Source organism: Platalea leucorodia, assembly GCF_965183815.1.
Source record: "Platalea leucorodia genome assembly, contig: HAP1_HAP1_SCAFFOLD_150, whole genome shotgun sequence".
Classification (NCBI taxonomy): Eukaryota; Metazoa; Chordata; class Aves; order Pelecaniformes; family Threskiornithidae; genus Platalea; species Platalea leucorodia.
The window spans coordinates 37,886-65,491 of record NW_028121394.1 but is presented as its reverse complement, the minus strand read 5'-3'; the positions used below and the strand labels follow the sequence as shown (position 1 = coordinate 65,491).

Here is a 27,606-nt window from a genome sequence, read left to right as displayed (position 1 = left end):
TTAGTGGTGGACTTGGCAGTGACAGGTTAATGGTTGGACTCGATGATCAGATTGAAACGAGAGGAGTTCACAGCCTGGCCATGGCTCAGGCCTTTCCCTCTTCCAGAGCCTGCCCCAAACCACGGGCAGTCTGGTCAAGGGGCTGAGCACACCCATCACGGACGGGCAGGATTTGCCTGGGCTGCAGGCCGCATCGATCCCCTTGCCAGGATCGGAGCAGCCCAGGCTTCACAGCCTGGTCCAGCCCCGTTGCTCTCCTTGAGGTCTGCAGACTCTTGGTGACACCTCGGGGTCAGGGGTGGGTTGGAGCTGGACACCCAGCTCGAAGCTGGACCCCTAACTTGAAGGCACCCTTGAGTGGTTCATTCGGTTAATTCAGTCTTGGCTGGTTTAGCTCTCCGTTTCTGGTTGCATTTCAGAAAACTTGGCTGGGGTTTTCCTCTTGGAAGGAAGGTGTTTTGCATACAAATATGTAAATACCTTCCAATTCTTTTCCCCTTTGCTGGCTTACCTCTCGGCAGCGCCTCCCCACATGGCATCCGTTCAGAAGACTGAAAGTCCTACCGCTCTTTGCAAAATTAAACCCGTGGACGTTATTTTTCATACATGTCAGCTACCAGCAAGCTTTTACTGGTGGCTTTTTTCTGTCACTAGGCTTTGCTCTGCTGATGTTCAGCTATCACTGAAAAGCTCATCACACCGGGTAGTTTACTGAAAACATTTTATTGTAATCAAGAAGTGACATAACAAGGCTGCAATGTATTCTGCAAATCATTCTGCTGCTATTTTATAACTGATACCAGCTGCTTCTGCCAGGCAATTAAAAGAAAATTCAACTGTGAAAATTTTCAGGACAGAAAACTCCAGCCAGACTAATTAACGGTGGTTAAAAATAAGAGGCCCCAGCAACGCCTTTCATGTTGCGTGGTCACAACTCACAATTCTGTACAAAATGTTCGCTTTTTAAAGCTCCGATGTAAAAATCAAACAATCCAGCGGCAATTTTTTAAGTGCAACGCAGGGTCTTTCATGGCATCATTTGCAATGCTTGAACTCGTTCACATTTTAACAAAGTTTAATACAGATGACTTGGGATTTAAGTCTTTTTTCATTATCTGTCATTCTATGTAGGGACAGATTTCACTTTTTGGTCATCTTGCTCCTTGTCTTTGCTCTTCTTCCATTTGTTCTTCTTGTGCTTGTGTTTGTGGCTCTTTTCCAATTCCGTTTCATTTCCAATGTGTTTCTTCTGCTTCTTCTGTTTCTTCTGCTTCTTGTCCTTCTTCTTCTTTTTTTTCTTGTTCTTTTTCTTGCTGTCTTGCCTCTCTCCTGAGCTGGCACTGCTCCTGTGGCCTCCAGTCTGACTCTCAGAAGGGCTTTGGCTACGGCTGCGCCTAACACTGGGACTGCTTTGCCTTTGACTTCGCCTTGCTTCAGGCCGGTCACCTGCAGCAGGTGCTGCTGTATCCTCTTTCACCTTATCAACAGCCTTTTCCTTTGGGTCGTCATGAGTTTTCCCTGCCGCTTCCTCACCTTTTGCAGATACCTTACTCTCACTTTCATTGCAGTCTGGTACAAATGCAGCCTCATCAGTGTCTCGCGTTCGATCAGAAGAGAGCGGCGAGGAGCTGCTTACCTGAGGCTTAGGCTGGGCAACACTTTTATTGTTTTGTCCAGTCACGTTCTCTTTCTCATGTTTTACATCTGGCGATTCCTCTCTCCAAGGTGCCTTATTACCACCTGGCTCTTTCTCTTCATTGCTCTTTACTTCTGGTACGTGCTTCTCTTTCTCTTCTCCTGCGTTTATATCTAGAGGTTTGGGTTCCTCCAATGTGCGCTTGGAATCGTGAGCAGCTTTGTGATCAGACTGCTGCTGCTCAGGCGGAGGGCTGCAGCTGCCCCTGTTGGCGTCTCCAGTGCACTTTTCGGACAGCTCTGCTCGTTCGTCTCTCGGCTTACTCTCCTGGACTGACGTAGATTCTCTGTTTTGAGAAGGGGACTCTCTTCCCCTTGCTAATTCACTCTTTTCATCTCTACGCTTGGAACTCGAATAATCTCTGTTGCCATCACGGTCAGAATTTTTGTCTTGCTTAGGAGTAAAGTCTTTAGCAGCCGATCCATGGCCAGTATCAGGCTTCTCTGAAAATCTGCGGTCTTTGGAAGATTGGGAAATACTTTGTCCATCTCCTTGCTCGGTTGCACGTTCTGAGGGGTCGTCTTCTTGCTGAACACTGCTCTTTCTCTTCTCAGAGGTGTCTTTGTCTGACAAAGAATGATCCCGGTCTTTGGTTTTTCCTTTTTCATTTGACATTGAACTTTTTGAACTTTTTGCGTCATGCTGGGAGCTTTCATAACTCACCTCTTTTGTAGTTTTCTGTCTTTCCTTCAAAGGCTCCATCTCTTTCTCACTCTGTTTTACAGGGTTTGGTGGCTTAGCACTCGCATTTTGTATAACATTAGCAGGTTTTCCTACGGTTGCGGGCACCTGGGTAGATTGAATGTCTTCCTCTTCAGACTCAAAGTCATCCTTCTCCCACTTTGACTGAGGGACCTGGATCATAATAAGGATGTCTTTCTCAGGGGCTGTGATATCATTATTATACTCCTCCATGGTCTTAATGACAGTTTGTTTTGTGTCTGGCTTTTCTTCAGTCTTTCTAATGGGGCTTCCTCCAGTAGAACTAGTGCTAAGAGGGAAAAAGCTGACATTAATCGTGGGTGAGATATACGCACCGCCATCTTTTGTAACAGTTTAGAAAACGGCTTGTGTTTCCATTCTAAATCTTGCGTATTTTTTCAAAAGATGTTCAATTAAGGGAACAGACGAGAGAAAGGATGAGTCCACTAGCTAAGACTACGAGCAATCAATTAATTTAGTACCTTCCTACTCTACATTTAATTAACAAAGACACGAGATTATCAGATTGGGGACTGTCTGACCTGGTAATTCCTTCATGTCCTGCTTCTACCAATGGTAGATAAATTAGCTATACATTCTTGTTTCGACATCTAAGCAAGCAATGAGGGAGAGGTATACACAACCACAGTTTTATTCCCATGTCCCAGTGTTCTTCTTCAGAAAAAATGTACGTTTTAAAAACTGTTTAGAATATCAAGACACTATCTTAAGTCTCCAGTGACGTCTTAAATGGTTTGAGTTTGCGCTGTCCTGCTTCTTTAGATGCTGAAATGTACGTAATAACAGCTTCACACTAGATTCACTCTTTCAAAGAAGTTGGCACTGAGCTGGAAGCAGTGTAGCTGTGTCAACACGGCACTGTGCTCAAAGCTCAAATCAGTACAAGATATTGGCAACCAAGCTGCTATTTCTGCAAGGTATCGTTTCATCTCACCCTGACAAAAGTAGATCATTACAGCACCTTGCAATTTTTCAAAGGCAACATATTGCATGGTAGAGACATGTCTGTTATCCTTGCCTTTAGCAGTAAGCTGGATCTGAAGGAAGACCTCGAGGGGACTCCTCAGAGAGTCAACATATAATGAATAAGAAGGGGGGAAAAAAGTCCCAGAAGTAAGGGTGAAAGACGTCATCAATGAATTAACCTTATGAGCTGTCTGGGCAGTACAGACTGCTTGTTTTCTTTCACAAAATTTGATTCTGACCCAAGTACAGCTTAGCAGGAAAGATCACAGATTATTCACTCATTTAGCACAGATTTAGCTGTTCCTTTCATTAGTCACCATACAGACTTTTACATTTGTTTGCAGGGGGGAGGGAGGAAAGAAAGAATAGGAAAAGAAAAGATGAGGTACCTGGTGCAATGTACCAGAGTTGCACTAGATCCATCAGCTGCCGTTCCTTTGCTTCTTACTTTTCCCTTTGCTTTTTCTTGCTTAACTTTGCTGCTGTTCGGCTCAGCTTTCTCACCAGGTTCTTCTGCAGGTAGCACATTTTCTCCACTCACAACCTTTTTGCCAGTTTCTTGGTTCAGTTTAATCTTTTTGGCGGGGTTGTTAAGAAAAGCAGGTTTATCCTCTTCTGGAGTTTGCTCTCCTTTTTCACCATCAGGCTCAGTCTTCCCCTTTGGTGGTCTTTTCAAGTCAGCAGCTTCTGGTTTAGAGGCCTTTAGGGAAGTCGCTTCATGTTCTTCAGCAACCTTTTCATCTACTTTTCGTTTTCTTTGTTCAGGTTTTACATCAGAGGAGTTGCTTTTTTCAGCAGGTGTTTTTGACTTGCCCTCTTTGTTGGAGGGCTTCTCCGACTTGGTTTCTTTTCGATGGTCTTTCTTTGCCGTTTCCTCGTTGGCTGCTCTGGTTTCTGGGTGATCTTTTGTAACTTTGGGGTGAGCTTTCCGTGGGGAACCAAGAGCCTTCTCAGCCTTTTGAGAGGAAGAGGTTTTAACACTGTCTGTCTTTGGCAACTCCTCCTTCACTTTTTTCACAGCAGGTTCCATTCGAGGAGATTCTTCACAATTGGTGTCCACCTCCTCTTGGGAAGCTTTAGCTGGTTTTATTATGCTGTCGTTCTTAGGCAGAACAGCCGCTTCTGCTTTCCGCTTTGTCTTGTCAATTTTTGCTTTTGGCTTCTCCTCTTTTTTCGCCTTTGCAGATACTGGTTTGAAAGCAAGAGAATCTGCTTCCATAGGCTCATCTCTCACAGGGGTGGCATCGTCTCTTCTTGGGAGCATGAACAGAAAGTCCTTTTTAACATCTGCTGCTGGAACTGGCTCTTTGGCTTTCCTCGCACCTTCTAACAACTCAGCTTTGGGAAAGCCTTCATTCTCATCCCCTTTTCTTCTCTTCTGGGGGTTTTTATCTTTATTTCCTTTGCCATCCCCCAGTGGATGTTCCCCCTCCTTCTCTTTGCATTTTGTAGCATCTCGGATGTCATGGCGCTCTCTTCCAGAAGGTTTTTCAGGGTAATTTCCAGCTGCATTACGATTTCTGTGGCTCTGCCCACCAGGATAATCCTCCCTACGTCCCCAAGCCTGTGGCAAATTCTCTCGTCTGGTCCCAGGCGGACCAAACCTATCTGGAGAAAAGTTGCCCCTGTTTACTGGAGGTGGAGGTTGAGGGCCAACAGCAAAGCTCTTGTGAAACTTTTCATACCATTCTCTAGAGTTCCTTTCCCATTCTCTGTATCTTTCCTTTTCAAATGGATCTCTCAAGTCAACAGATCTGCCATAGCAAGCTTTCATATCATGTGGAGGAACTTCTCTGTATCTGTTAAAATACTCCCTTCCTCCTTCCCCTCGAGGTACGGTCCGTGTAGTGGGAGAGTGGCCTCTAAACACTGGAGACCTTGATCGTGAACGGTATCTTCTTAGCCTTGAATGGTGATAACCCCGTGACCTTGACCTAGAACGATATTTATGACTCTTCCTTTTGCCTCTTCTTGAATACCGTGGGGATCGTGAGCAGGAACGAGAATGGGAACGACTAAAGGATCGAGAGTAGGAGCGAGAGCGGGAAGAACCTGATCTTGACTTGGAGTAGGTGCATGAACTTCTCGAGTAAGATGAAGCACTATAGGGAGACTTGGACCTTAAAAAAAACACAAAACACAAAAAAAGTGAAGTTAACTCAAAACAGTCGCTCTCCCCAGTTTTTTTTCCTCCCAAATTTGGTTTGGGTTTCTTTTCCTCTCCACAGGCTAATGCCAAAGCTTCTTTCAGCTGCTGACATACTGCTACTGCAAACTGAAGAACTTGATCGTATGTAAAAGTTTCTGCTTACGAGACAGAACAGCTGCTGCATTGTTAGTGTACCAACATACAGGAAGGGGAAGCCTATTTCCACCCACTTCTATGACATTAACTACCACAGCTATTGATTGATCTAAGGCGGGGTATACTGGCCTCTACTGGTACATGAACGCACACATTTTTCACTACTCAACAACTACCTGCAGTGCAAATCATTTTTGTTGCAGTAAGATGCAAAAAGTGCAAGTCTTAATGGCTAGAGTGCAGTATCAAACACCAAGAAAACACGATTTAGCCTGAAGACGGCAAAGCTCCATTTTAAAATGCCAGCTTAGTCTCTTCATCTTCACTACTGGTTTGGCAATTTGTACAGGATGCAAAAGACTTGTACTGCAATCTTACACCCAGGACTATTTACTCCTGTCGCTGCTGATCCCTTGACTCATCCAATCCATCTGACGATGGAGAGGTGGAGGCGAACTCCTCCTGATTCTTCTAGACAACCCGCTTCTCCATTACGGACGTGTAAAGCAGTTACCTGGAAAACAAACGCCTACGCTCCTTTTGAATCTTTTTATATTCCATCAGTTCTTTACCAAAATCCTTTGTAAGCTCATCACATTTGGACTTTTTCTTCTCCCTGTTAAAAGAAGTTTGACCTTTCTTACAAGGATAGTTTGACCTTTCTTACAAAAAGACATCAAGAAACCCTGGCCGATAGGAGAAAATGTCTACTGCATGCAAATGCAAAAGGTGAACATCCTAGTTAAGCAAAGCCAGTTTAGAATGCCTAGAAGTTTCAGGGAAAGCTTTAGAATGACATTTGTCTGGGTTTACTTTTGCATGGAGCCAAATACTTACTCCTCTTTAGGTCTCTGTTGTTCTCTGTAAAACTCCTCCCTAGGTAAAGGAGGTGCTTGTGTCGTTGGGATGGTATTTGAAGGAGCCGTTGGTCCTGCTGCTGGTACCCAAGCTGGCGACCTGTTGGCAGGAGCGGGGGGATATCCTGGAGGGGGGGCAGTGCACCCAGCAGCTGGAGGCTGACCAGGGGGAAACTGAGGAGGCAACTGGGGCGGTGGTACCCGCGGTGGGAGAGGAAGGGCATGGGGTGGTGGAGGATGCAAGGGAGGTGGAGGCACAGGCACAAAGATGGCGATTGATGGTGGCAGTGCTGGGGCCTGAGTCCTTTGGGTACGTTCGCTAGGCGGGCGTCCTCGATTTGAACTTCTAAAGAAACCCAAAAACATGTGTCACTGTTTGTTACACTCTGCCCCCATTTTAAAGAGGAAGGCGAAGGAAGCGGGAGCACGGTGGCGAGCACTTCTTGTTCTCAACTTAAGCATTTCTCTCCCTGCTGTCTGTTCATTTGAGACTGCCCTCATTTCTTGATCCTCAGACTCGCCTTCCACATCCCCAGCCCCAGCGGTTCCCTCAGTCTTCTCTCCTTATACTCAGCTTTGCGCCTGTGGATGGAGGCTGCCCGTGCTTAAAAGAGACTCCCATCTCCCCTGGGCCAAGTGCCCACCGCTCCTCTGCCACTCCTTGATATGGTCAATACTTCACACTTCTGATCTTCAAAGCACTGCACAAATATTAACTCATCTTCTCTCAAACTTCTTTTAACTTCTTCCACATAAGCCTCCTATGTTGTTGCCTCATGAGGATGTGTTTGGCCTGCTTTTGTCCCCAAATTGTTATTTTCTCGCTTACTGAATTTGAGATTTTAGACAATCTGTGGGATGGATCCTGGGGTTTGTTTTTATTTATCTTTAGCATAGTATGAACACAATGCCCCCTTACAATCTATCTATAACAAATATGTACCAAAAGGAAGGACTAACTTGACACTGCAATAATAGAGAAAACAGACTCCTCTCTCTCTCTCCAACTGAGAGAAAGCAGCTTGGCTATTTGAGAGGACTGAATTGAAGACATTCAAAATTTTTATAAAATAACACAACACAGCGTTGACTATCCAATGCTTTGCTCACTCAGTATCAACTAAGTTGGTAAAAAAGAACGTTGGAGGCTGATTTCTATGGGGAAATCAATTTCTCCAGCCCTATTCAGCCAGTGATCAGAAGGGTGGCTTTCCACCTCACCCTTTAATGATATTTCAATTTTATATGTAATTATGGTTTCCAGCCAATTCAAATGAAGCCATTTAAAAACGAATTACCACTTGTATTCTCCACAACTATCTGTGCACACTTATTTCATTCTAAATCAGCTTTAAGCTACTAAATTATTATTTGCTGTATAAGCTACGTGTTATGGTCTCGTTTAACGGGTTACAAGTAGGAATATATTGAATTTCTGTAGCATACTTACAGCTCCCAGCCTGGTCTGCCAGCTGCTGAGCAAACTGCGCTGGCTCTCCTGGGATGACCTTTTGGCGTGGAGAGAGGAAAAAGAAAAAAATCCCATTCAGTTGATCTGAAGATAAGTTTTGAAAAGAACTTCTCAAGTTATAGTTGCTTACCAGTTGTGTGTATTGAGTGTCCTTGGGGGCCCAGAAGACTTGGTAACGCTGGTTGTCTTACTACAGGAACCCGACAGCCCTTGTGAATAAACGCAAACAGTTGGAAAAGAAGCTCTGCTAAAATACAAGCAGCACTGCATATGTTGAAATAAAATTTACCTTCTCTTCCACCAAACTGCCGATTGACTGAAAGGAAGATTTAGAAAGCCCAGCAGCACTCACCAGCGCAGCAGGAGGTAGAACAGTACCGGCATCACTACAAAAGAACCCAAATTTTTATTATTCAAACAGTGTTTTGAAGTGCTACTTGAAATACAAAGTCCCAAGTGAGAAAAGGCTGACTATAGTAAATGGGGAAAAAAATGAAAAAATAATCTTCTCCAGATGTACAAATGGGAAGTTGGCCGATTCCAAATGAAGCACTGACGAGAAGTCTGTTTGGACTAGTGGCATTTAAGGAGAAATAGAACAGAATAGACTAGACTATTTCAGTTGGAAGGGACCCACAACGATCATCTGCTCTGACCGCCTGACCAATTCAGGGCTGACCAAGTTAAAGCATGGGATTAAGGGCATTGTCCAAATCCCTCTCCAACACTGACAGGCTTGGGGCATCGACCACCTCTCCAGGAAGCCCGTTCCAGGGTTTGAACAACCTCTCGGTAAAGAAATGCTTCCTCATGTCCAGTCTAAGCCTCCCCTGGCGCAGCTTGGAACCATTCCCACACGTCCTATCACTGCATCCCACCGAGAAGAGATCAGCACCTCCCTCTCCACGTCCCCTCCGCAGGAAGCTGCAGAGAGCAATGAGGTGGCCCCTCCGCCTCCTCTTCTCCAAACTGGACAAAGGCAGAGTCCTCAGCCGCTCCTCAGAGGACATTCCTCCCAGCCCTTTCACCAGCTCTGTTGCCCTCCTCTCGACGCACTCAAGGACCTTCACCTCCTTCTTCAGTTGTGGGGCCCAGAACTGCACACCGTGTTCAAGGGGAGGCCGCAGCAACGCTGAATACAGCAGGATAATGACCTCTTTTCACTGGCTGCTTCCCCTGCCTTTGATGCATCCCAGGATGCAGTTTGCCCTCTTGGCTGCCAGGGCTCACCGGAAAAATATTTTAGTAAGCTGGCTGCACATAAAAGGATTGGAGTACGTATAGCCCAGACACTGACTCTCAGTTGTGGAAGATGCAAGAACTGAAATTCTCTTGGGAAACGTTTATGTGCTGGCTCAGTGGCTGCCTTAGAGGTTCTTTTGACTTGTGACCTTTGTAGTCAATGGTGCAGCTGCGCCTGACAGTCTTCTGGACAGAGTGGCTCTTTGCATTCCAGGCATAAAAGTGAAAGGACAGAAGCCCTCAACAACAGTACAGATTTTCCATGTATTTTCCTACCGCTTCACTGGGTTGCCTACTAGGACTTTGTTGGTAAATGTTTGTAAAGACTTCAAATTTACAGTGTTTCAATGTTTATTATCCAAATCTGCGTGCGGTGCTGACTACACGGCATTACTGAGAATGACTCTGACTTATAATACTGATGATAGAAATACTGTAGAAAAAAGTGATGTGAAACACCTGGTCAGTTTTACCTCTCATTGGGCTTTTTCGCTTTTCAGGAAACGATTATTTCCTCAGTACTAAAGAGAAATGAATGCACTCCAGAAGCTCTGACATAACCAAATGCTTACTTTAGGAATTGCTAGCCGCTTAAACTCAAAGGGCTCCTGGGGGAAAAAAGTTCCTCTTTCAGGGTCAACGCGTACTGAATGATTTGTAAGAGAAGCAAACCAAAATACTTTGGAGAAAATTCTTGCATGAGGCACGCTTCCAAATTATTCAAGTGTCCTCATTCAAAGTAAAACCCAAACCCAGAACGGCCACAGTTCTCTGGAACTGTCACTAATGCTATAGAAATCGCTAGCTGAGAAGCTCAGGAGAAACAATCTAACTTCAGCACCTTGGTGCCTTTTATATTCGTGTTGATCTACAGATTTCCTTACCGAAAAGGTCCACCTGGCTTTTCAGCAGGGGCCAACGATGACAGAGCAGCAACAGAAGGAGAAGCCAGAGAAGCCAGTGGACTCATGAGCGGATCCCGCTGGCTGGAAATTGTTGGCCAGAGCAGAGGCTGCAGGTTGCGGGCTGTTGTTTGCCTCAGGAGTGGTGGTGGAGGCGGTGGTGGTGGCGGCTGCTGCTGCTGTTGCTGCTGAACCTGCTTATGGAGCCCTTTTGCGTAGCCAGTCCCATTTCTGAAGTTGTTCACAGCCTAGAGGCAGGAAAGCATTTACAAAAAGTTAATACGAAACTTCAGTAGACAGACGAAGAAAAGCCTGCACGGAGTAAAACTCCTTGTGTATTCCTGTAAATGCTATCAGTCCTAAAATGAATCAATATACAGATGTATGGATACATCACACTGAACACTGATATTCATGACTTGCAACTCAGAGCAGCCGTATTTAAAGTACTCCAGCGTTGGCACTGAATTTGAAAGTGAGACAAGCCTGTTAAACAAAAGGGTGACCTGAATTTGCCAGATTGTCTCTAAAGAGTTGTAAGCTTCTGTAACAACAGATAATGTATTTGAAAAGTAAATTGAGCCTTACTCCATTTAGCCTTGCTTAAGGAGAGGTAAATGAATATCTTCTTCCCTTTCAGCTTTTGGAAAATAGACTTTTCCTTGCCAACAGTTTACGTGAAAGTCATCGTGTTACCTGGCGTAGGGACTTGTTGGCGACTAAAGCGTCAGGAGAAACGTCTGTTTGATGGCATGTTGGGCATCTGTGTTCCTCAGAGTCCAGTAACGCTGTTCTAATACCTGTGAATCATCAGAATCATCAAAACAGCTTTTAGCCAAACTAAGGAGTATTTTTGGGGTCTAATCAATTCTAAACACAAGTGTGTGGTTAATGGGTGAATATGGTCTTGAATTGAGAGCATGGAGCGATCAATGTTCAACAGTGTAAAAAATTTCCAGTCTGCAGCAAATAACTATACGGTTTGATACTGCACTCATGCAACACCTGAAGATGTACAGGAGGCTGTGCCTTGATGTTCCGACTGATCTTCTTTCCGCTGGCTAGTACAGTGAGAAGTCACTAACCTCAAGGTTAATGAAGAAAACACATTTCAACACATTAGGAGGTTTGAGTTCTGAAGGTTTTAACCAACCCTCCGGTGGAGAAGGCGGCGGATTAAATGCCTGACTATCCGTTTGTTGCAGACCACACCAAATCACCAGAGCTGGCTATATAATTTTGTATGAGAGAAAGGGCTGTGGACAAATAAATGCAGTCACTATCTAATTCTGGAATCTCCTGCACAATTACGCACTCTTCTCATACTCGTCCTTCCGTATTGTGCTGGTCTGGGCGGGGACAGAGTTAATTTTCTTCATAGTAGCTAGTGGGGGGCTATGGTTTGGATTTGTGCTGGAAACAGGGTTGGTAACACGGGGATGGTTTCCTTATGGCTGAGCGGTGCTTCCACAGAGTCAAGGCCTTTTCTGCTTCTCACACCGCCCCACCAGCAAGGAGGCCGGGGGGGCAGAAGAAGTGTGAAGGAGACACAGCCGGGACAGCTGACCCCAGCTGAGCCAAGGGCTATCCCACACCGTATGGCGTCATGCGCAGCATATAGAGCTGGGGGAAGAAGAAGGAAGGGGGGGATGCTGGGAGTGATGGCGTTTGTCTTCCCAGGTAACGGTTACGCGTGATGGAGCCCTGCTGTCCTGGGGATGGCTGAACTCCTCCCTGCCCATGGGAAGGAGGGAATGAATTCCTTGTGTTGCTTTGCTTGTGCGCGCGGCTTTTGCTTCACCTGTTAAACTGTCTTTATCTCAACCCACCAGCTTTCTCGCTTTTACCCTTCCGATTCTCTCCCCATCCCACTGCGGGGGAGCGAGCGAGCGGCTGGGTGGTGCTTAGTTGCCGGCTGGAGTTAAACCACGACACGCGTGTAAAGAGATTTAATGAGATACATAAAAAGGGGAAAAAGCTTTCTGCCTTTTTTTTTCCTTTCTACAAGGAGAGTCCTTTCCTAGTCAGGCCATACTTCAGTCTTAAATCGAACTGGTGACAAAGTAATGCCGTTATCTCCTATGTCTGCTTTCAGAAGATCAGTTTGATGTTGGGGATTAACAAACCTGGGAGTAACACTTACATTCGTCACAGTAACTGTTTCTACAGCAGGGAATAACCACGGCATCAGTCATTGTATCTTTACAAAGGAGACACAGCAGCTCCTCTGGAACGGGATCATGGGAGGAGGAGGGGGAGGACGGCTCCTCGGGTAAAAAGGGTGGCTTTTCCTTCTTGCCTCTGGCATAAGCTTCCCTGGAGGCGGGGGGGGGAAGGAAAAAGAAAAAAGTGAAAGACGAGGAAAGGAAAACTTTTCCAAGCGTAGGATTTTATCAAAGGAAGACAAGAGATGGAATTCTCCTCGCTCCACACTAGCCTTTGAAGACGTAGGCATCTCGTTTAAACTGCTTTTCTATAGCCACAAGACCAGAAGAGGGAGGGGGGAACAATTTTCCTTCTGCAGAACTCTCCCATTCATTGGATCAACTAAGAAATTGGCTCCGACTACAACAATAATGTTTTGACAGCTAGAAATCGGGTGCAAGGAATCCCACCTCTCCTTTGCCAGGGGGTAAAGGTAAATTGCAGGCTCAGGATGAAGTGAGTCTCCGAGTAATTCCATTTTATAAATAAGGGCAGTCTATGTTCCAGCTTCTACAAAAGGAGATCCACGACAGAAAAGCAGAAGTGCTACCAAGTGCATTTCGTAACAGCCCCTCTTGTCAGCCCACGGCTGGATTTTCTGAGTTCAGAGCAACAGGGAAACTTCAGCCTGTTTCACACGTGAGCTTGGATAAAAGTCAGAGGGGGAGGAAATCTCAGTCCAACGGCGATGGGTTACATTTTGCAAGAAGCCTTTGAAACATAAACCAGCAGCAAAACGAGCTTTCAGAGAGAACAACTCCCACTGTCAACACTACTGAAATATTTTGCAGAAATACAGATTCTTAGCACAGCACTAGTTTAACCAGCTTCCAGGGCCATGAGCAGTAGGGCCACCCTATTTTAATCTTAGAAAGTATCACAGATTTTAAGGTTCAGATACAACAACAATGCTTCCTCCCCTGCAATTACAGAGGCTGGCCGATTTGGTCGCGTGGCCACTCAGACATTTCGCACAGTTTCTCTCATTCGCTTTTGGGTCGGTCCAATGAATTCCCTACTTACGCATTAATAGCTGGTATGGCATACTTCCCAGTGCTGGTTAGCATAGCACCCTTTGTATTGGGATCTTTCACCTCTATCAGGAAACTCCGTGGAATTCCCGTGCTCCTTTTAATTCTGGGAACAGACTCAACATTTTTGCCCTGTTAAGAGAAGAAAGGCAAACATAGCTCATCTTAAGACCCACACTTAAAATGACATGTCCATGATTATTCTAAGCAGAAAAAGCCTTTAATCCTCTCCTTTTCCTTAACAGAAGGGTTGCTTAACTAAAATACTTATTTTCCTAAATGAATATAGCCAGGGTGTTCCAAGGCTTGAGCAGTGTTTTGAACGCCGTCGACACTCTTGGGCTTAACTTCAGGTTCCTTAAGGGTGAAATATCCCTTAGCCTGCCCTCCGCTCAGAAGAGACACCAACCCGCTCCTCCTCCAAAGCGCAATTCCCAGGGTGAGCTCAGTTCAGTGCTCTGAACCAGGCACTGAGGAACTGTATATGAAGGTTCAGTTCATACCTCACGCATATACAATGTTAAATGGCATGCATACTCACCCAGAGGCTTGTGTCATTAAAACAGGCAAATATTCAGCGGGTGGGGTCAACAGAAAGGAGCTTAGGTTTATATGAAATACTAAAAACTGTGAACTGTTGTTAAAAAGAGTTAAAACCAGAAACATTTCCAATGATATTGGAATATCTAAAAATATGCATGAAAGTTCACAGAGAACGATCTATGGACATATTGAATGTCTATGACCTGGAAAAAATAAAAGTTTACATTTACAACTCCAGGTTTCCCTTGAATTTTGAAGGGCTTTGCAACATTGCCATACAACCTCTATATTTCACCCCCAGAGAAACAATTCCAAAGATGAGCAGTCATGTAGTTGTTAGGTAACTGCCAAGGTAAAAAAATGAACCCCCAAGTAACACCAGAAGTCCCCCTCAACCTTACCCCATTTGTTGGGCAGTTCTTTATATAGTGGCCAGGTTGTCCGCAACGGAAGCAGGTATATGATGGTGGAAGCAGACCCAAGGGTTTCTTCGTGTAACTAAAAGGTTTTGGGGAAAAAAAGAAAAAGCTATGCGTGCGTCTCTCTTGTTAAAACAAACATCTCTACGATTTTTCCATCATCTTCAAAGAACAGATTGGACGTTATCAACACTTACTTGATTGGATGATACTCATGGCAGGACTGTGTCATCATAGCCTTGATTTTATCTTCTTCAGAGGCATTGGCCTCAGCCAGATTGGCAGTCTGTTCAACAGGCAATTATTTGACACACACATTAGAAACACATTTCAGCCCACACGGCCAAAGACACCACCACTCCCCCGATCCTGCAAAGAGCAGCACAACGCGGGCTGAGGTTGCATGAAAACAGCCGCTGACAGAAAACAGAGCCGTGCTGAAGATGCTCTGGGGAGTCCTTAGGCCACGGCAGGGGGTTTATGGGCCTGGGAACCTACTTGAAAAGAGCCTTCTTGGGCACTCCAAACCTTGGGCTCTCTTTGTACCTCACACAAAGACTCCTGTAACCAATCCAATGTGCTTCCAAGTGGACTGAAGCTCTGTGTAGGAAAAATCATACTATCCAGCACTTTTAAACGGATTTTTAAGCCCCAGACTATTTGAAGCAGAAGATAGCCACTGGACGTTTAATTGAGAAAGATGCAGGCAAGTACCATTATTTACATTTCGCAGCAGTAAAAGGACACACAAGAGTCGGGGAAGTGGGTCTTGCTGGCTGAAATTCAGCTTCAGACACAGAAGCATTAAAAGGAATCAAGCTTTTGATAATCCCTCAGCAAGACAAAAGATTCTTGTCAGTGGAAATTTGACCACGATGTGCTGTAGGCAGTCCCAGCTGCACGTTCCCCCCCGCTACCCTCTTCATATTCAGCGATTTAACTGCAGCAAGCAAAACCTGCCGGTTTTTCCAGTTGACTGTGTCCTTTTAACATACAAATCGTAATAGAAACCTTATCCAGAATTACTGAAGGTAGCTGATTTTTTTTTAAGTCGTGTTTGTTCCAATGTTTTTATTACACACCAGCCCAGATACAAGCAGGGCCTGAGGGAGTGACTGTAAATGATCTGGACCTTCAGGCACTGATCATGCAGGTCAACCACTCCTGCTTTTGTTTTTAGATGCATTCACTCCCAAAAGCAACCAGCCAGGTTCAACATTCTCTTAAATGGTTGTTTCATATACACAGCTTTTTCTCCACAGTCACATAATGCAGATCGACATCTATGAAATCATTAATGTTTATAGACAACTTTACAGATACTTGACTCGTTTGTTTGAACCCAAACGGTTCACAAAACACACCCAAAACCCACAAAACCTTACTAGGAACAGACCAAAATTCAAACATAGCATTTCATACATGGGAATAATAAAACAGAAACCTGCTAACACATTGCCTCCATGCTAAGCCAGTCTGCACTGAAGAGGTCAGAGCAAGTAACAGTTTTGAGCTGCTTTATGCTATGTTCCTGTATTTTTCTGAAATACTTAAATTTTCTCAAAAGCTTCAATGTGTGCCCTACTTGGACAGGTTTTCACATTTCAGAGTAAAACTTCACAGGAGTTTACAGAACTAAGGACACGTTCAGAGACAGCACCAATGGAGACCAATTTCTTTTGGTGGCTGCCTTCCAAAGAAATTTATGTTTCCTTCCCCCCAGTGTACACAATTTAATTTCTGCAGGAAGAGAGGGAAGAAGTTACCCGTGGGGAGAGATTTCTCTTTCTCGGCAATGAACTCCAGCCTTTATTTTCAGAAGAAAGAACCAGCTCCTCTGCATTAAGCCCTGCCTTCTCTAATCTTTGTAACTTTGCAGACTAGGAATTCAATTGGCTAGCACTACGCCTGTCACAAAGGGCCATCACTAGTGCTTTCCCCGACAAAGTGACACCTGGCTGAGCAAAACCAGCAAGCAGCTCCATAGCAAAACAGGGCGTTACAACCGTTTCAGAAGGGCACATCTGCTAATATGCCACACATGCGCATCGGCATGTTCCTCTCGACAGTTAGGTACACTGACACAATTTACACAGTCTGCATTCAAACAAATTAGACCGTGGTGTCCACTTGAGATACGCTACAACTGATGAAATTGTGCAGCATCCACAGAATGCATCTAGAACTATAAGGACTAGAAATTCAAAAATAGCCATGCAATTGTCCGTGTTCCAGAAGCGCTTCTATTTTGGCTGTTGCAAACCCCCTTGAAATGGCCATAACTTACAGCCAATTAAATTCTTCTGTAAAAAGCGTGTTAGTTTCCAACGCAAAATTAACAAAACATAGGAAAAACGGTAAACGGCTTCCGAAGTGCTGCTGCTTTGTGTCTTGCAGATGAGTAATACTGCAACATTATGTTGAGGCTGAGAAGGTACTCCCCTTCGATCTTCCCAAACGGGCAGCTCCTCTTTACAGGATAGTACCAAAATATACACACGTTTTAAAGTTAAAATAAAAACTTTAAATTGCTAAGAATTAAATTAAAGTTGTGTTCACATTACAACAGTCATCCAGCTACAGATCACGGTATAGGACTGAAAAATATGAAGCTAACACTTTTTTTTTTAAGTATTTGACAAGAATATGTACATACCTTAGCAAGCTGGCCCAGAGAAATAGATGCGGAAGAGTCATCAATCTGTTCACAAAAAATGAAACACAGATTCAAGTTCTACAATCAAAACACAGCAATAGTTAACCTCTGCTGTAGCCTGAGAGCCTGCGCTATGTCCTCTGAGTGTCACTCAAAGAGGCATTTCTAACCTAGTGCAATCTGTATCTGCTCAAAACAAAGTCCAAGCCTATGACAGCTTAAGAGTGCCTATGTGGTTCATGAGAAGAAACTAAAAGAACCAAACGCGCTTGCGATCAACTCGCTGCTCCAGAATATCTCAGAGAAGGACCCCTGTCCAATGTTCACAACTGCTTAAAATCTGAAAGGGTAAGGAAGCTGTCAATTGTCAGCTCAAAAGGACTTAAAAAAATACTTGAGTTTGTTTGAGAAGGAAGCATCACGACAGGAGACTTCTTTTCAGTGTAGTTTGTAAATTAAGCAGTTAACGTCTCGTCGTTTAGAAATGCACATGGTTTGGGTTTATGGACACAGTACAGTTGCCCGTCAAAATAAAGCACGGGCGTATATGCCCTGAAACATGAACTCTGCCCCTCCTGTCCACCAGTTTAAGAATATTCACCGTCCCCCACCAAACCCAAATAAGAACACCAATCCAAAACATCAGCCATACAAGTAACCACCACTTTGTCTAGACAAAAATAAACTGCTCAAATTATTGAAATAAAGGTGACCGAGAGCTTGGCCAAACTAAAAATTCAGCCAGGAAGGATCACAGTTGTGCCTGACGGTGCTAAAACAACGGCCATGACTCTCTGCATTTCTGCAGCCTCGAAGGACAAACACCAACTAGAGATCCTTGCTGTTACTGAAACAGTAATCGAAGTCAAAAAGGATCCACTTTCCTGCTTTGGGCGTAGTAACATTAGGGCAAGAGCGCCAATGTGGAAGTGGAGAATGATAGCTAACATAAGACAAGACAATGAAGAAATATTCAAAGTGTAAGCTTTTGTGCATGCTTTTTAAAAAAACTCTTAACTCATTTCAATTTTGCTGCTTTACTCTTCAACAACAATTGGCAAGCTTTCCAGTGCTTTATTCCCGAAAGAAACAAAAAGCACACGACAAGCTGTACAAACATACATCTTGCCAGCTCTAGGCAGCCAGATGGAGAACACGGCACCACGTTCAGCTGTGCAAACCCTGAACCTACATGATCTAAAACCGATCACGCGTCCTCTGTACAACACAAAGTCATTCAGGAAATGTTCTAGCAGACTCAGTACGAAATACAACGCATTACTGGGCACAAATACCAACGTTCACATCAGAGCTGTGCAAATAATGGCATTACTCAGTTTTTACTATGCCCAATCAAAGACATTGTATTTACAACATATGCTATGTTGTACTGGAAAAGATATTAAGTTCATGTTTGGAAAACTACTACAAAACTGCATTGTTTAGAATTAAGGGCAGTGTGTAGAAAAAAGCGTGAGATTGTGTTTTACATACCGCTCTTGATGTGCCACTCGCTGGCTCAGTTCGACTTCTTCTAGAAGAAGAAATAAAGGTGATCAGAACTTCAAATAAAGCACTTGTACCCAACGTAAAGTAGTGAAAACCGGTTATAAAACCTGAATATCAAAACATTATGTCCCGATAGTCTCGTACATGTGGAAATTTATTCATATACACAAACTGTTCTCCCTTGGTACATGCAGTGCAACTAAAAAAAAATCCCCAAATCACGTTTCTACTTTGTCACAAATTACTCTAAGGCTTACAGCTATAGAACACAGCAGTGCAAGAGCAAGCCCTCAGGTATTTTGTCTCTGCTATGGAAGTATCAAAAATACAAAGTCTGTACTACAGGTCTGTGTTCTTCCATAATCAGCCATCAAAACACGAAGGTCACTTTAGCCAATCTGGGTGCCCCCAGCGTTACAAATAGGCACCAGATACAGCACTTCAGTTTCTAAGAAAGAACAGGGACAGTCTAGACACTTTGAAGTGCAAGTGCACTTACGTTAAAAAAATCAGCCGTCGGACAAAGAAATACCAAAACCGTCAGCAGCAGAGTCTTTAGAACAGGGTTTCTTTGTGGAAGCCCAAGCCCTGTGCTCAGATATCTGCCATATTTAGCTATGAAAGTGCCAAAATATTAAATGTGTTACGTATGCTATATTGACTCAAAATAGTAATAGAAAGGTCACCTGAAAGCAGTTCCTGGGGCTTTGTGCGACTTAGGAGTCCTGCGACAAAAGAAAAAGGTCTTGATTGCCAGAATTTGCATTAAGATAATCTTGAAAATGTTACAATAGTTTAGGAAATATTTATTACATTTGAAAACTCGCTGAGATTCCACACACTCATTGATCTGTCCCTGCATGCTACTCATCATGGATCAGACATGCAACCGCTGATAGCGTTAGCAAACAATTCATACGTCCTCCAAAGTGTGCCATGAGCAGAGGCAATTCAAAGGCTGCAGTGGAATTTAGGTACAAATAGAGAGGGCCATTCTTTCCTCATCCCCACATGCAGGCATTTATTTGGTCTTTGATGCTAGCAGCATCTCTCCTCTCCTTTCAGGGCAGCATTACAATACCAGGAGAGGGTGCCATCCAACCCGAAACGGAGGATGCATTGACAAGACGGCGCTAAGCATACGCGTTGAAATTAACCCCCAACACAAGGCCGTGTTTATAAGCACAACGCTGTGGCGTCCAGAATTACCAGGCAGCGCCTGAAAGCACTGTAACAACCACGGCAGTAATACGCCCAAAGTTTACATGCAGAGCCACATAAATTCAGGGGTTTTTGCTTGCAAAGGCTTCCTGGGTCCCAGGATGCTCCTGTACTGTTGGTTCAAGACACGCTGTAACTCATCAGTTTATTTACTGAGAACCAACATTAGAAAGACGTGGCAGAACCCCAAGCTAATAATAGCAACTAATTGTGGTGGAGAGGCGTATCTTTAAGTAGGCTGGCAAACAGGACCCTCCAAACAATGCCAGTGGAGCTAATATAGAACTGGACTGCATGAATACATAAATGACAGCAATAATCCTGTAGTCGGGATTGCATTCGAAGGGCTGTCATTTTAATCAATATGCCCGGTTCTCTGTCCTCCGTAAATCTTAGGAATACAGAACTAAAACCTGGGGCACCGGTATCACCTTAGGGTAAAAACAGACTTAGAAGGATAACTAGTAACATTTGGTACCGTGCTAAACGGCTTACTGAGTTTCAAGTTTGGAAAGGATTACCAATTCTTTCATCGTACTCGCACAAAAGGCAATATACTTTAGGATATTGTTGTTTTTCTCTTGCCTGAAACGGACATTGTCTTTAGGAAACTACTAAGAATCACTTCTGAATGGAACTTCTTGTTTGCATGGTTCGCCAGCTGGCAACCCTTGGTCTGTCCTCTAGAGCTAGCGTGCAAAAGCCCCAGATTTGGGGGGTAAGAAGAGCTGCCATATCCCTCCCCCCCCCTCCCCCAAATGCAAGGAAGAGTCAAACCCCGAGAAGCAGACTCTTCGGAGATGGGAACAAATTACAAGTTTACACTACAATGCCTATCTGTCTGTACTATAAAAGCCATCAAAGCAAACACATAGAATAAGGAATCTCTCCGTGTAGAGGAAACAGGATCCACAACTTGGGTCTCAGAAGAATCAACCCCAAGAACAAACCCAATGAAACCATCTTAAAAGTTACCACTGTTGGAGGTTGAACCCCATGGCCCAGCAGGTCTGAAAAGGTAAGTCTGCTTTGGGACAGATAGATTAAAATTTACCCCATTACAACAAAAACTAACAGCAGCTTTCACAAGAAAGATCCAATCGGAATGCCTCTGTAAACTAAGAGCAATAAAAAAGTTAACACACTGAAACCCCCAACAAAGAATGCAATGCTTTACGGATACTTACATCACGTATGGTTTGCTGGCAGCTTTAACTCCTGCAACAGGGATTCTTCGAACGATGACCGAGGAGTTCTTAGGAATGAGGGCGTTATCATCGGTGTATTCTGCCAACAACATAAATACAGACAAAAACATTAGTCACTTCCTAAGAATGTGTATTAATAGCTAATTACACAGCACTTCAGAGAACCCCCTCACAGATGTCAAAGCAAAATTTGATGTGTAACATCGCGCTTTTATCATCTCAACACACTAACAGTACAGTTCAAGAAATCTTCAGGTCTGACTGAGACAGCTTAAAATGCAAAGATCTCTCCATGAGAATGGTTTTGATATTGCACTTCCACAAGCTGGATATGACTAAATATGTTAAAGCACTCTCAGCAGCCATTCCCTGTAATCTGCCTACAGTTTTCAATATCAAAAGCCCTTACCTTCGCAGACCAGATCAGAACCACGGTCTGAAACCCAAAGATGCTGCATACCCAGCCAAGCTCTGTCAGGGTGGTTTTGCTCAGTGATCACATACAAAATAGGAATATTTCACAATTTACGCTCCATTTTTCAGTGTCTTAGTCCTAGAAAGGACTACCATTGACAAAACCAGAAGCTTTTCCAGAAGGCCCCTATCCTGAAACCAACCCCTAGAGCTCTTCGCAAAAGGAAAATCTAACCATTGCACAGCCCCCTGTCAAGAAAGGCCTGCCCTGGGATGTTTCGATGGAGCAGGACCTCCGACAGTACTGAGGCCCAGACAAAGAACGGGGAGCTCATGCCAGCTGCACTTCTCGAAGCCCCAAGCTTCAAGGTTTTGAGCTGCTGAACGAAGCCGTGCAGAATATTCTTCCTGCTCCAGATCACAAACCACCGGATTTTGATTTCAGAGATACGTGATAAGCAACAGTGGCTCCACAAAAAGGCAGGGGTTTGCTACGCCTGTGCCCAACTGAGGACTGTGGGGGTTCTGCAGAAGATTGCAAGCGGCAGCACCTCTCCTAGAAAGAGACTGTATATATGAGGACAGCAACCAATGCTTTGATTCACAAATCATGCAAGCCTGCAGCGGTCAATTTGAACACGCACAACGGGTGTATGACGCAGAAAGAGGAATAAGACCTCTTTTAGTATCTTGTGACAATTCATTGACCGTTAGAGGAGAAGCATTGACATCTGCCTTCTGAAGCGACTATCCTTGCATGTATCTGGAGAGAGACAGGTACGTGCTTGTTTTCAATCCACTTGTGAAGTGCACACTGAAGAGAGCTCCAGCCATCTAATGACAGACTGCTATAAAAATGAATTCACCTTCCAAGTCAATCAGTCCACATTTAAATGGATCACCTGAGGAGTGACAATAGCTTGGTGAAGTAAAGGCTTTATTTGTGTAGGACACTTATCATGGCCCATATTGGTATTTGGTGCTTGAAGGCTCCTACTGGCTCAGCCACCAGTCAGAGAATTTGTGGAAGAGTGTTTGCATACAGCAGAGGACATTGCTGAGCTCGTTGTGGGAAGGGACCTGGGGCCAGTTGGCTTTCATACATTTATTTTTCCTTTGCCTCAATTAATTGAATGCATTTTGGTGAGGAAATTTTGTTAAAGGTGAAGTCAAACCACGTAGACTAAAAAGTTAATTTTTTTTTTTTTTTTTTAATCGGAAAGGACTAAAGCTAAAAAACGTGTCTAAAACACAGCCCTGAAGGTAGCTGTCAGGACAGCGACGACAAAACAACAGCTCTGTCGGGCCCCCAGCACAAGTCACAGCTACCGACTGTGGCCGAATCCCGTTATCGCGTCCCACCCCGTGCCCACCACCCCCACCCACCTTCTTGGGTCTGGGCGTTGGAGATCTGCAGGTCACAGTTGGCCGCCTTCAGCTTCTCGTGGCCCATGATCTGGCGCTTCAGGTCGCACAGGGAGATGTGGAGCCCATTGAAGGTGACTGTATCGTAGTTCAGCTTGGAAAAGAACTTATAGTGGATGCACGACATGGTCGGTGCCTGCTCCGCGACGACGTCTACCGCAGCAGACGGCGTCGCAGCCTCCGCGCCAGGACAGGGCCTGCGGCAGCTCGGGGAAGGGCCCACGGAGGGGGCCAGGCAAGCAGCACGGGCTGGGCTCAAGGCCGCTCAGAGGCCACAGCGCTCCACCACGGCCAGGCCCCCTGGCCTCAGGCAGACTCGGCTGATGGAGGCCGAGTGGTGGACTCCATCCCGGCGGTGCTGCAAGGCCCCGGCCCTCGCCCCTGCAACGCCCCTGCCCACAGCCCTCAGCGATGGAGCTGGGCTGCGGCGGCAGCTCCTGCCCGCTCCTCCTCGCAGTCCAAGCGGGCGAGTGGACGACGGGGAGAGGCCCCCACGGCCCCGGCTCAGCCTCCGCTCCCTCTCTGCATGCAGCGCACCTCGGCCCAACCGCTCACTATGGCAACTCGGGTGCCCCTGCCCCAGCGTTCCGCCGAGGGGTTTCCCGGCCAACAACCGCAGGGGCTGCCGTCAGCGTGTCACCGCGCACACATAATGGCGCACGCACAACGGCACACCGCACCCACCTCCCCGCGCCTCACGTGGCCGCTGGTGTCCCTGCTGTGCCCCCGGCCTGTCACCGCCCGCTGTCCTGCCCCGCTTTGGGCCTGCGGTGTCCCCCTGTCACCCCCTGGGCCTTCACCACCCAGCGTCACCTCCCGCCAGCCCCTGGCCTGTGGTGCCTCTCCCAACAGCCCTGGGCCTGCGGTGTCCTGTCGCCCCCTGGGCCTGCGGTGTCCCTCCTGTCACCCCCAGGCTGCCACCACCCGCTGTCCCCTCCTGTCAGCAGCCAGCCAGGGCAAGACAGCCGGGGGGAGATGCAGCGGCCTTTGCCGGCTGGCGCTCGGCTGCCCGCGCCGCAGGGCCAGCGAAGGGAGGGGACATCTCAGGGTGTCGGAGGGTATTTGGGTGCATTTATGGGAAGTTCAGTCAAAGAAGCCCACGACCATTTCTATTTCTTGCCATCAACCAAGGTACTTCCCCACTGTGGCACGTCCACGGTTGCCTGAACTCTGGGGAGGAGGACTAAAAAGCAAAGAAGGAACCATGAGCGATAGGAGCTGCCCCAGGACAATATTTCTTGCTTTCTCAGTCCTCGCCGCTGCTGCTGCAACAGCCCTAGCGCATGACATCATGCCTTGCCTTACCAGGTCTCGTTCTGCTGACTAATATGCTACAGCTTGCAGACGGTTCTGGCCCAACTGGCTATTCCTTTCTCTTCACGTAAATATAATATAAAAGACCTGTTATAGTCTGGCGGGGCTAACGAGGGAGCTTCCACGACTGCTTGGTTTAGATCTCTAAATGCCTTTTGGGTTTCTGGAGTCAGGAAACCCTTTTGATTTCAGTGCTGTCCTCTATAGCCAAGGGATGCTTAGTTTTGCTACTTGTGTCTCTTTGTTTTTCCTGTCACCAGTGATTTGGAAGCCTAGGCTTTAATATGGTAGCCTTGCTTATAAGCCTGGGGTGGAATATAGATTATACGCATTCATTCCATAATTGGGCCATCGCCACACTCCAAACGACAGCAGCAGAGGCAAATAAGCCCGACTGTTGGATAGGCACTAAAAGCCTATCCTCTACCCCAAATCTACTCTCCTGGGTACCCGTCCCATTGAATTCTCAGTGGTACAAGGACAGGCCTCTACGTTACGAATTTTCACTGAAGAAAGGAAGCACAGCACCCTTCCGCCAAGAAGGGTTTGTCACCGGTCTGAAAGGAGACCCCTGGGTATGCTTGGAGAGCAAACCTATGGACAAGCTTACTCACTCTGTAGGGGCTGGGAACTGGGAATGCCAATAAGCCGTAAAATTCATAGAATGGAGGGACATGGACAATTCAGATCTTATGACCATACGGACAAAAAGGGGAGGCTTATGCCTGGAATGTTCCATAGATCTGTTCCTAGGCCTAAAGGGAATTGGTATCACTCCACAAATCCTTCCAAAACCTTGTTGTATACCACATCCACCGAGCATGGGAGGCAGATTCTCCAGAAGCCCTTACATAAAACCTATTGCAATAAGCCATCACGCTGCAGATTTCTTCCTGCATGGAGCTTATCAGGCCCTGCAGACTCCAAGACAATGTGGATATTCGCAGATAGATTAACTCGCTATTCTGCAGGAAGCCATAACCAGATTGAAGATAATCAATCACCATCGAGCTCCTGGGGGATATCAAGAACACTTGTCAGGCAGCAGCTGCATCCTCTTGCGCAGGCTTTGAACTAGCCCTGGCGAAAAAGCTGACCAGCAGACTGGGGTACGTAAGAAAAAGCTCCTATGTAAAGATGGCTTCGAAGGATGCGCAAGAGAGCTTGACTGGCAGTGACCTCGCCTATACAAGTGGGTCTACTGTTAGAAGAAACCAGACAGAAACCAGCTGAAAGCAGCAAAGTTGCAACAAAATAGTGCAAACTCAGCTAATAAATGTGCATTAAGCGAGCTTGCACGGGGTTTGTGCGTACAAATCCTCAAAAGTGAATGGTAACAGGCGATCTCACGGCCAAAGCCAACAGGTTTTTTAGACTGTAAAAAAGCACATGTGAGTAGCCTTAAGATTGCGTATAAGGAATCAAGAATTGTACCACGGGGTCCTTCTCAGGCCCCCAGCCAAGAGGCACCTTTATGGCCGGCAATAAAAAGGGGTTTCAGCTAGAGTGCACCTCTGCTGCCTTCTTTCCTGTACCCACGCGAGAACTAGAAGAGAAGTGCAAGCAAATCCATTTCAGTAAAAGTTCAGGCCAACATTTAAACAGCCCAAACTCTCAGTACTTACACTGACCCTTACTTAGAGATTTATTTTATCTTCCTTTGGTATGTAACTAAGCACGCTCCCTCCTACCCACAGTCTTTCCTCCCAGCCTCACAGCTCTCCTACATAAGAAACGTAAAGCTACATAAGCGACAAAAGACAAAAAACCTGCTTTGGTGAACACCAAAACACCCATGACTTGCTCAAACTCTTCATCGCCCCACCTGAGAGTCAAGGGACAGGATCTCCTAAAGGCTCTTTCGCAGGCACTGCCCTGAAACCCCCTCGCTGCTTCTCTGCTAGTGCACAGCGATCAGGAAGAGTTTCATTTTTAAGTCTCTGTAGACAATTTCTGAAATTAGACAAGTAATTGTTAACGAGGATAAGCCCTTTGCCTTGCATCTGGCAACCAACGCGGATGCGGACCCAGCAGCACAGACCACTGCCACGCACAAGCCACCACCCCACGCCCAGGGAAAGCACGACCCGTCAGAGGTGGTACCCGATCCCGCTCCTCACATCAGGTCTCTGTATGAGCAGGTTAGTTCTTTTAGTCAGACACAGAAATCACAAGTGATTTCTTCTGCTGCTGCTGCTGAAGCAGACTTTTAAGTAGATATTGCCAAAGAATGCACAAACAGCCACAAAAAGTTAAAGCAGGTACTTTCATCCCAGGTCTGACAAGAAATTGCCCCCGCCCCCCCAATCCAAAATGGTCAAGAAATCTATCTGAAATACAGATTCACGTCCACTATCATGGATGATGAACCTCGTCCTAAGCACACGTTGTGCCTTCAGACAGGAGCTAAGGACTGCATGAAGTCACCGCCATGAGCAGATGTTCAAACCCGATGCCTCCAGAACACGCAGGCAAACACCCACCATTTTTTTCAGCAATGTTTCAAGTCACGCGATACTCAGTCCATGACTTCACAAAATGTCACTAAACTTAACGATAGCAGCCTCTCTGCAGGTTTCTTACTCAAAGGCAAAAACCAAAAACCCACATACCCTCGGGGAAACCCTTGTCCTTCCGTGTGGCTGGTGCCTTCCCATGGGTCATTTTTTCTTGCAGGTTGAATTTAGAGCTTCAGTAGTATTTTTTTAAAAGCAAAATCAACAAGCAAACAAACAAAAAAACCGCTGGGCGATATTTTCCCTTCCAGCTGGGCTCTTCTCCCCCAGCCCTGGCCACCCTGCAAGGTGATGATTGTCACCAATATGAGGGCGCAGGACTGGGCCCAGGTCAGGGCTGTTGCAGGCAGCACGTGTCTTGCGGCTCCCGGGAATGCAGGTCCTGGGGAGTGCGCAAGAAATGGGGCAGCTGCCCATCACTCCTATTTTTGCTCTCTCCCCATGGCTCTCTCTCTGGCTCCCGCTCCCCCTTTTTTAATTTCTCCCTGTCTGTCTTTAGCCCGTCACCATTTTTTCCTCTCTCTTACTCCCTGTCTGTCTCGTCTAATTCCTCCCTCTCTCTCCTATAGCCTGCTGCTATTTTTTCCTTTCTCTACATCTCTCTCTCCCACTCCCTCTCCCTCTCTTCTTTCTGTCACTGGCTCCTGCTTCCCGCCCTTAATTGTTCCTCCCTGTCCTGCAGCCTGTGCCCTCTTTCCTGACTGCATCCCCTGCTCCACTGCCTCTGCTTCTCTCTGGCCTCCGTCCCGCTCCCCATCCCCTTTTGTTCTTCCTCCCTCTCCACCCTGGAGGCCATCGCTGTTCTCTCCTCCTCCGCCTCCTTCTCCCCATCCGCCTCCCTCTGTGTCTCGTCCCTCTGGATTGTTTCCCGCCCTCCCCTCGCTCTGTGTCCCGCTCTCCGTCCCTGCCTCTCCCTTTCCCCCTCCCCTTCCTTTCCCCTCTCACCCTTTCCCCTCGCTCCCTCTCTCCCACTCCCTCTCCCA

General features: G+C 46.0%; 1 protein-coding gene across 1 annotated transcript; it reads right to left on the bottom strand.

The window, feature by feature from the left end:
- Positions 1–1,123: 1,123 nt before the first annotated feature.
- Positions 1,124–22,920, bottom strand: LOC309603620 (E3 ubiquitin-protein ligase RBBP6-like; the record flags this gene model as incomplete). The annotated part of the gene is made up of 18 exons (XM_082338417.1): positions 1,124–2,687; positions 3,775–5,505; positions 6,205–6,306; positions 6,528–6,893; positions 7,998–8,055; positions 8,149–8,227; positions 8,308–8,404; positions 10,145–10,410; positions 10,859–10,962; positions 12,306–12,478; positions 13,391–13,530; positions 14,343–14,439; positions 14,558–14,646; positions 17,017–17,061; positions 18,511–18,547; positions 19,212–19,250; positions 20,934–21,033; positions 22,755–22,920. 18 exons carry the CDS (start codon positions 22,918–22,920, stop codon positions 1,124–1,126), a joined length of 5,253 nt encoding a protein of 1,750 aa, XP_082194543.1.
- Positions 22,921–27,606: the final 4,686 nt, after the last annotated feature.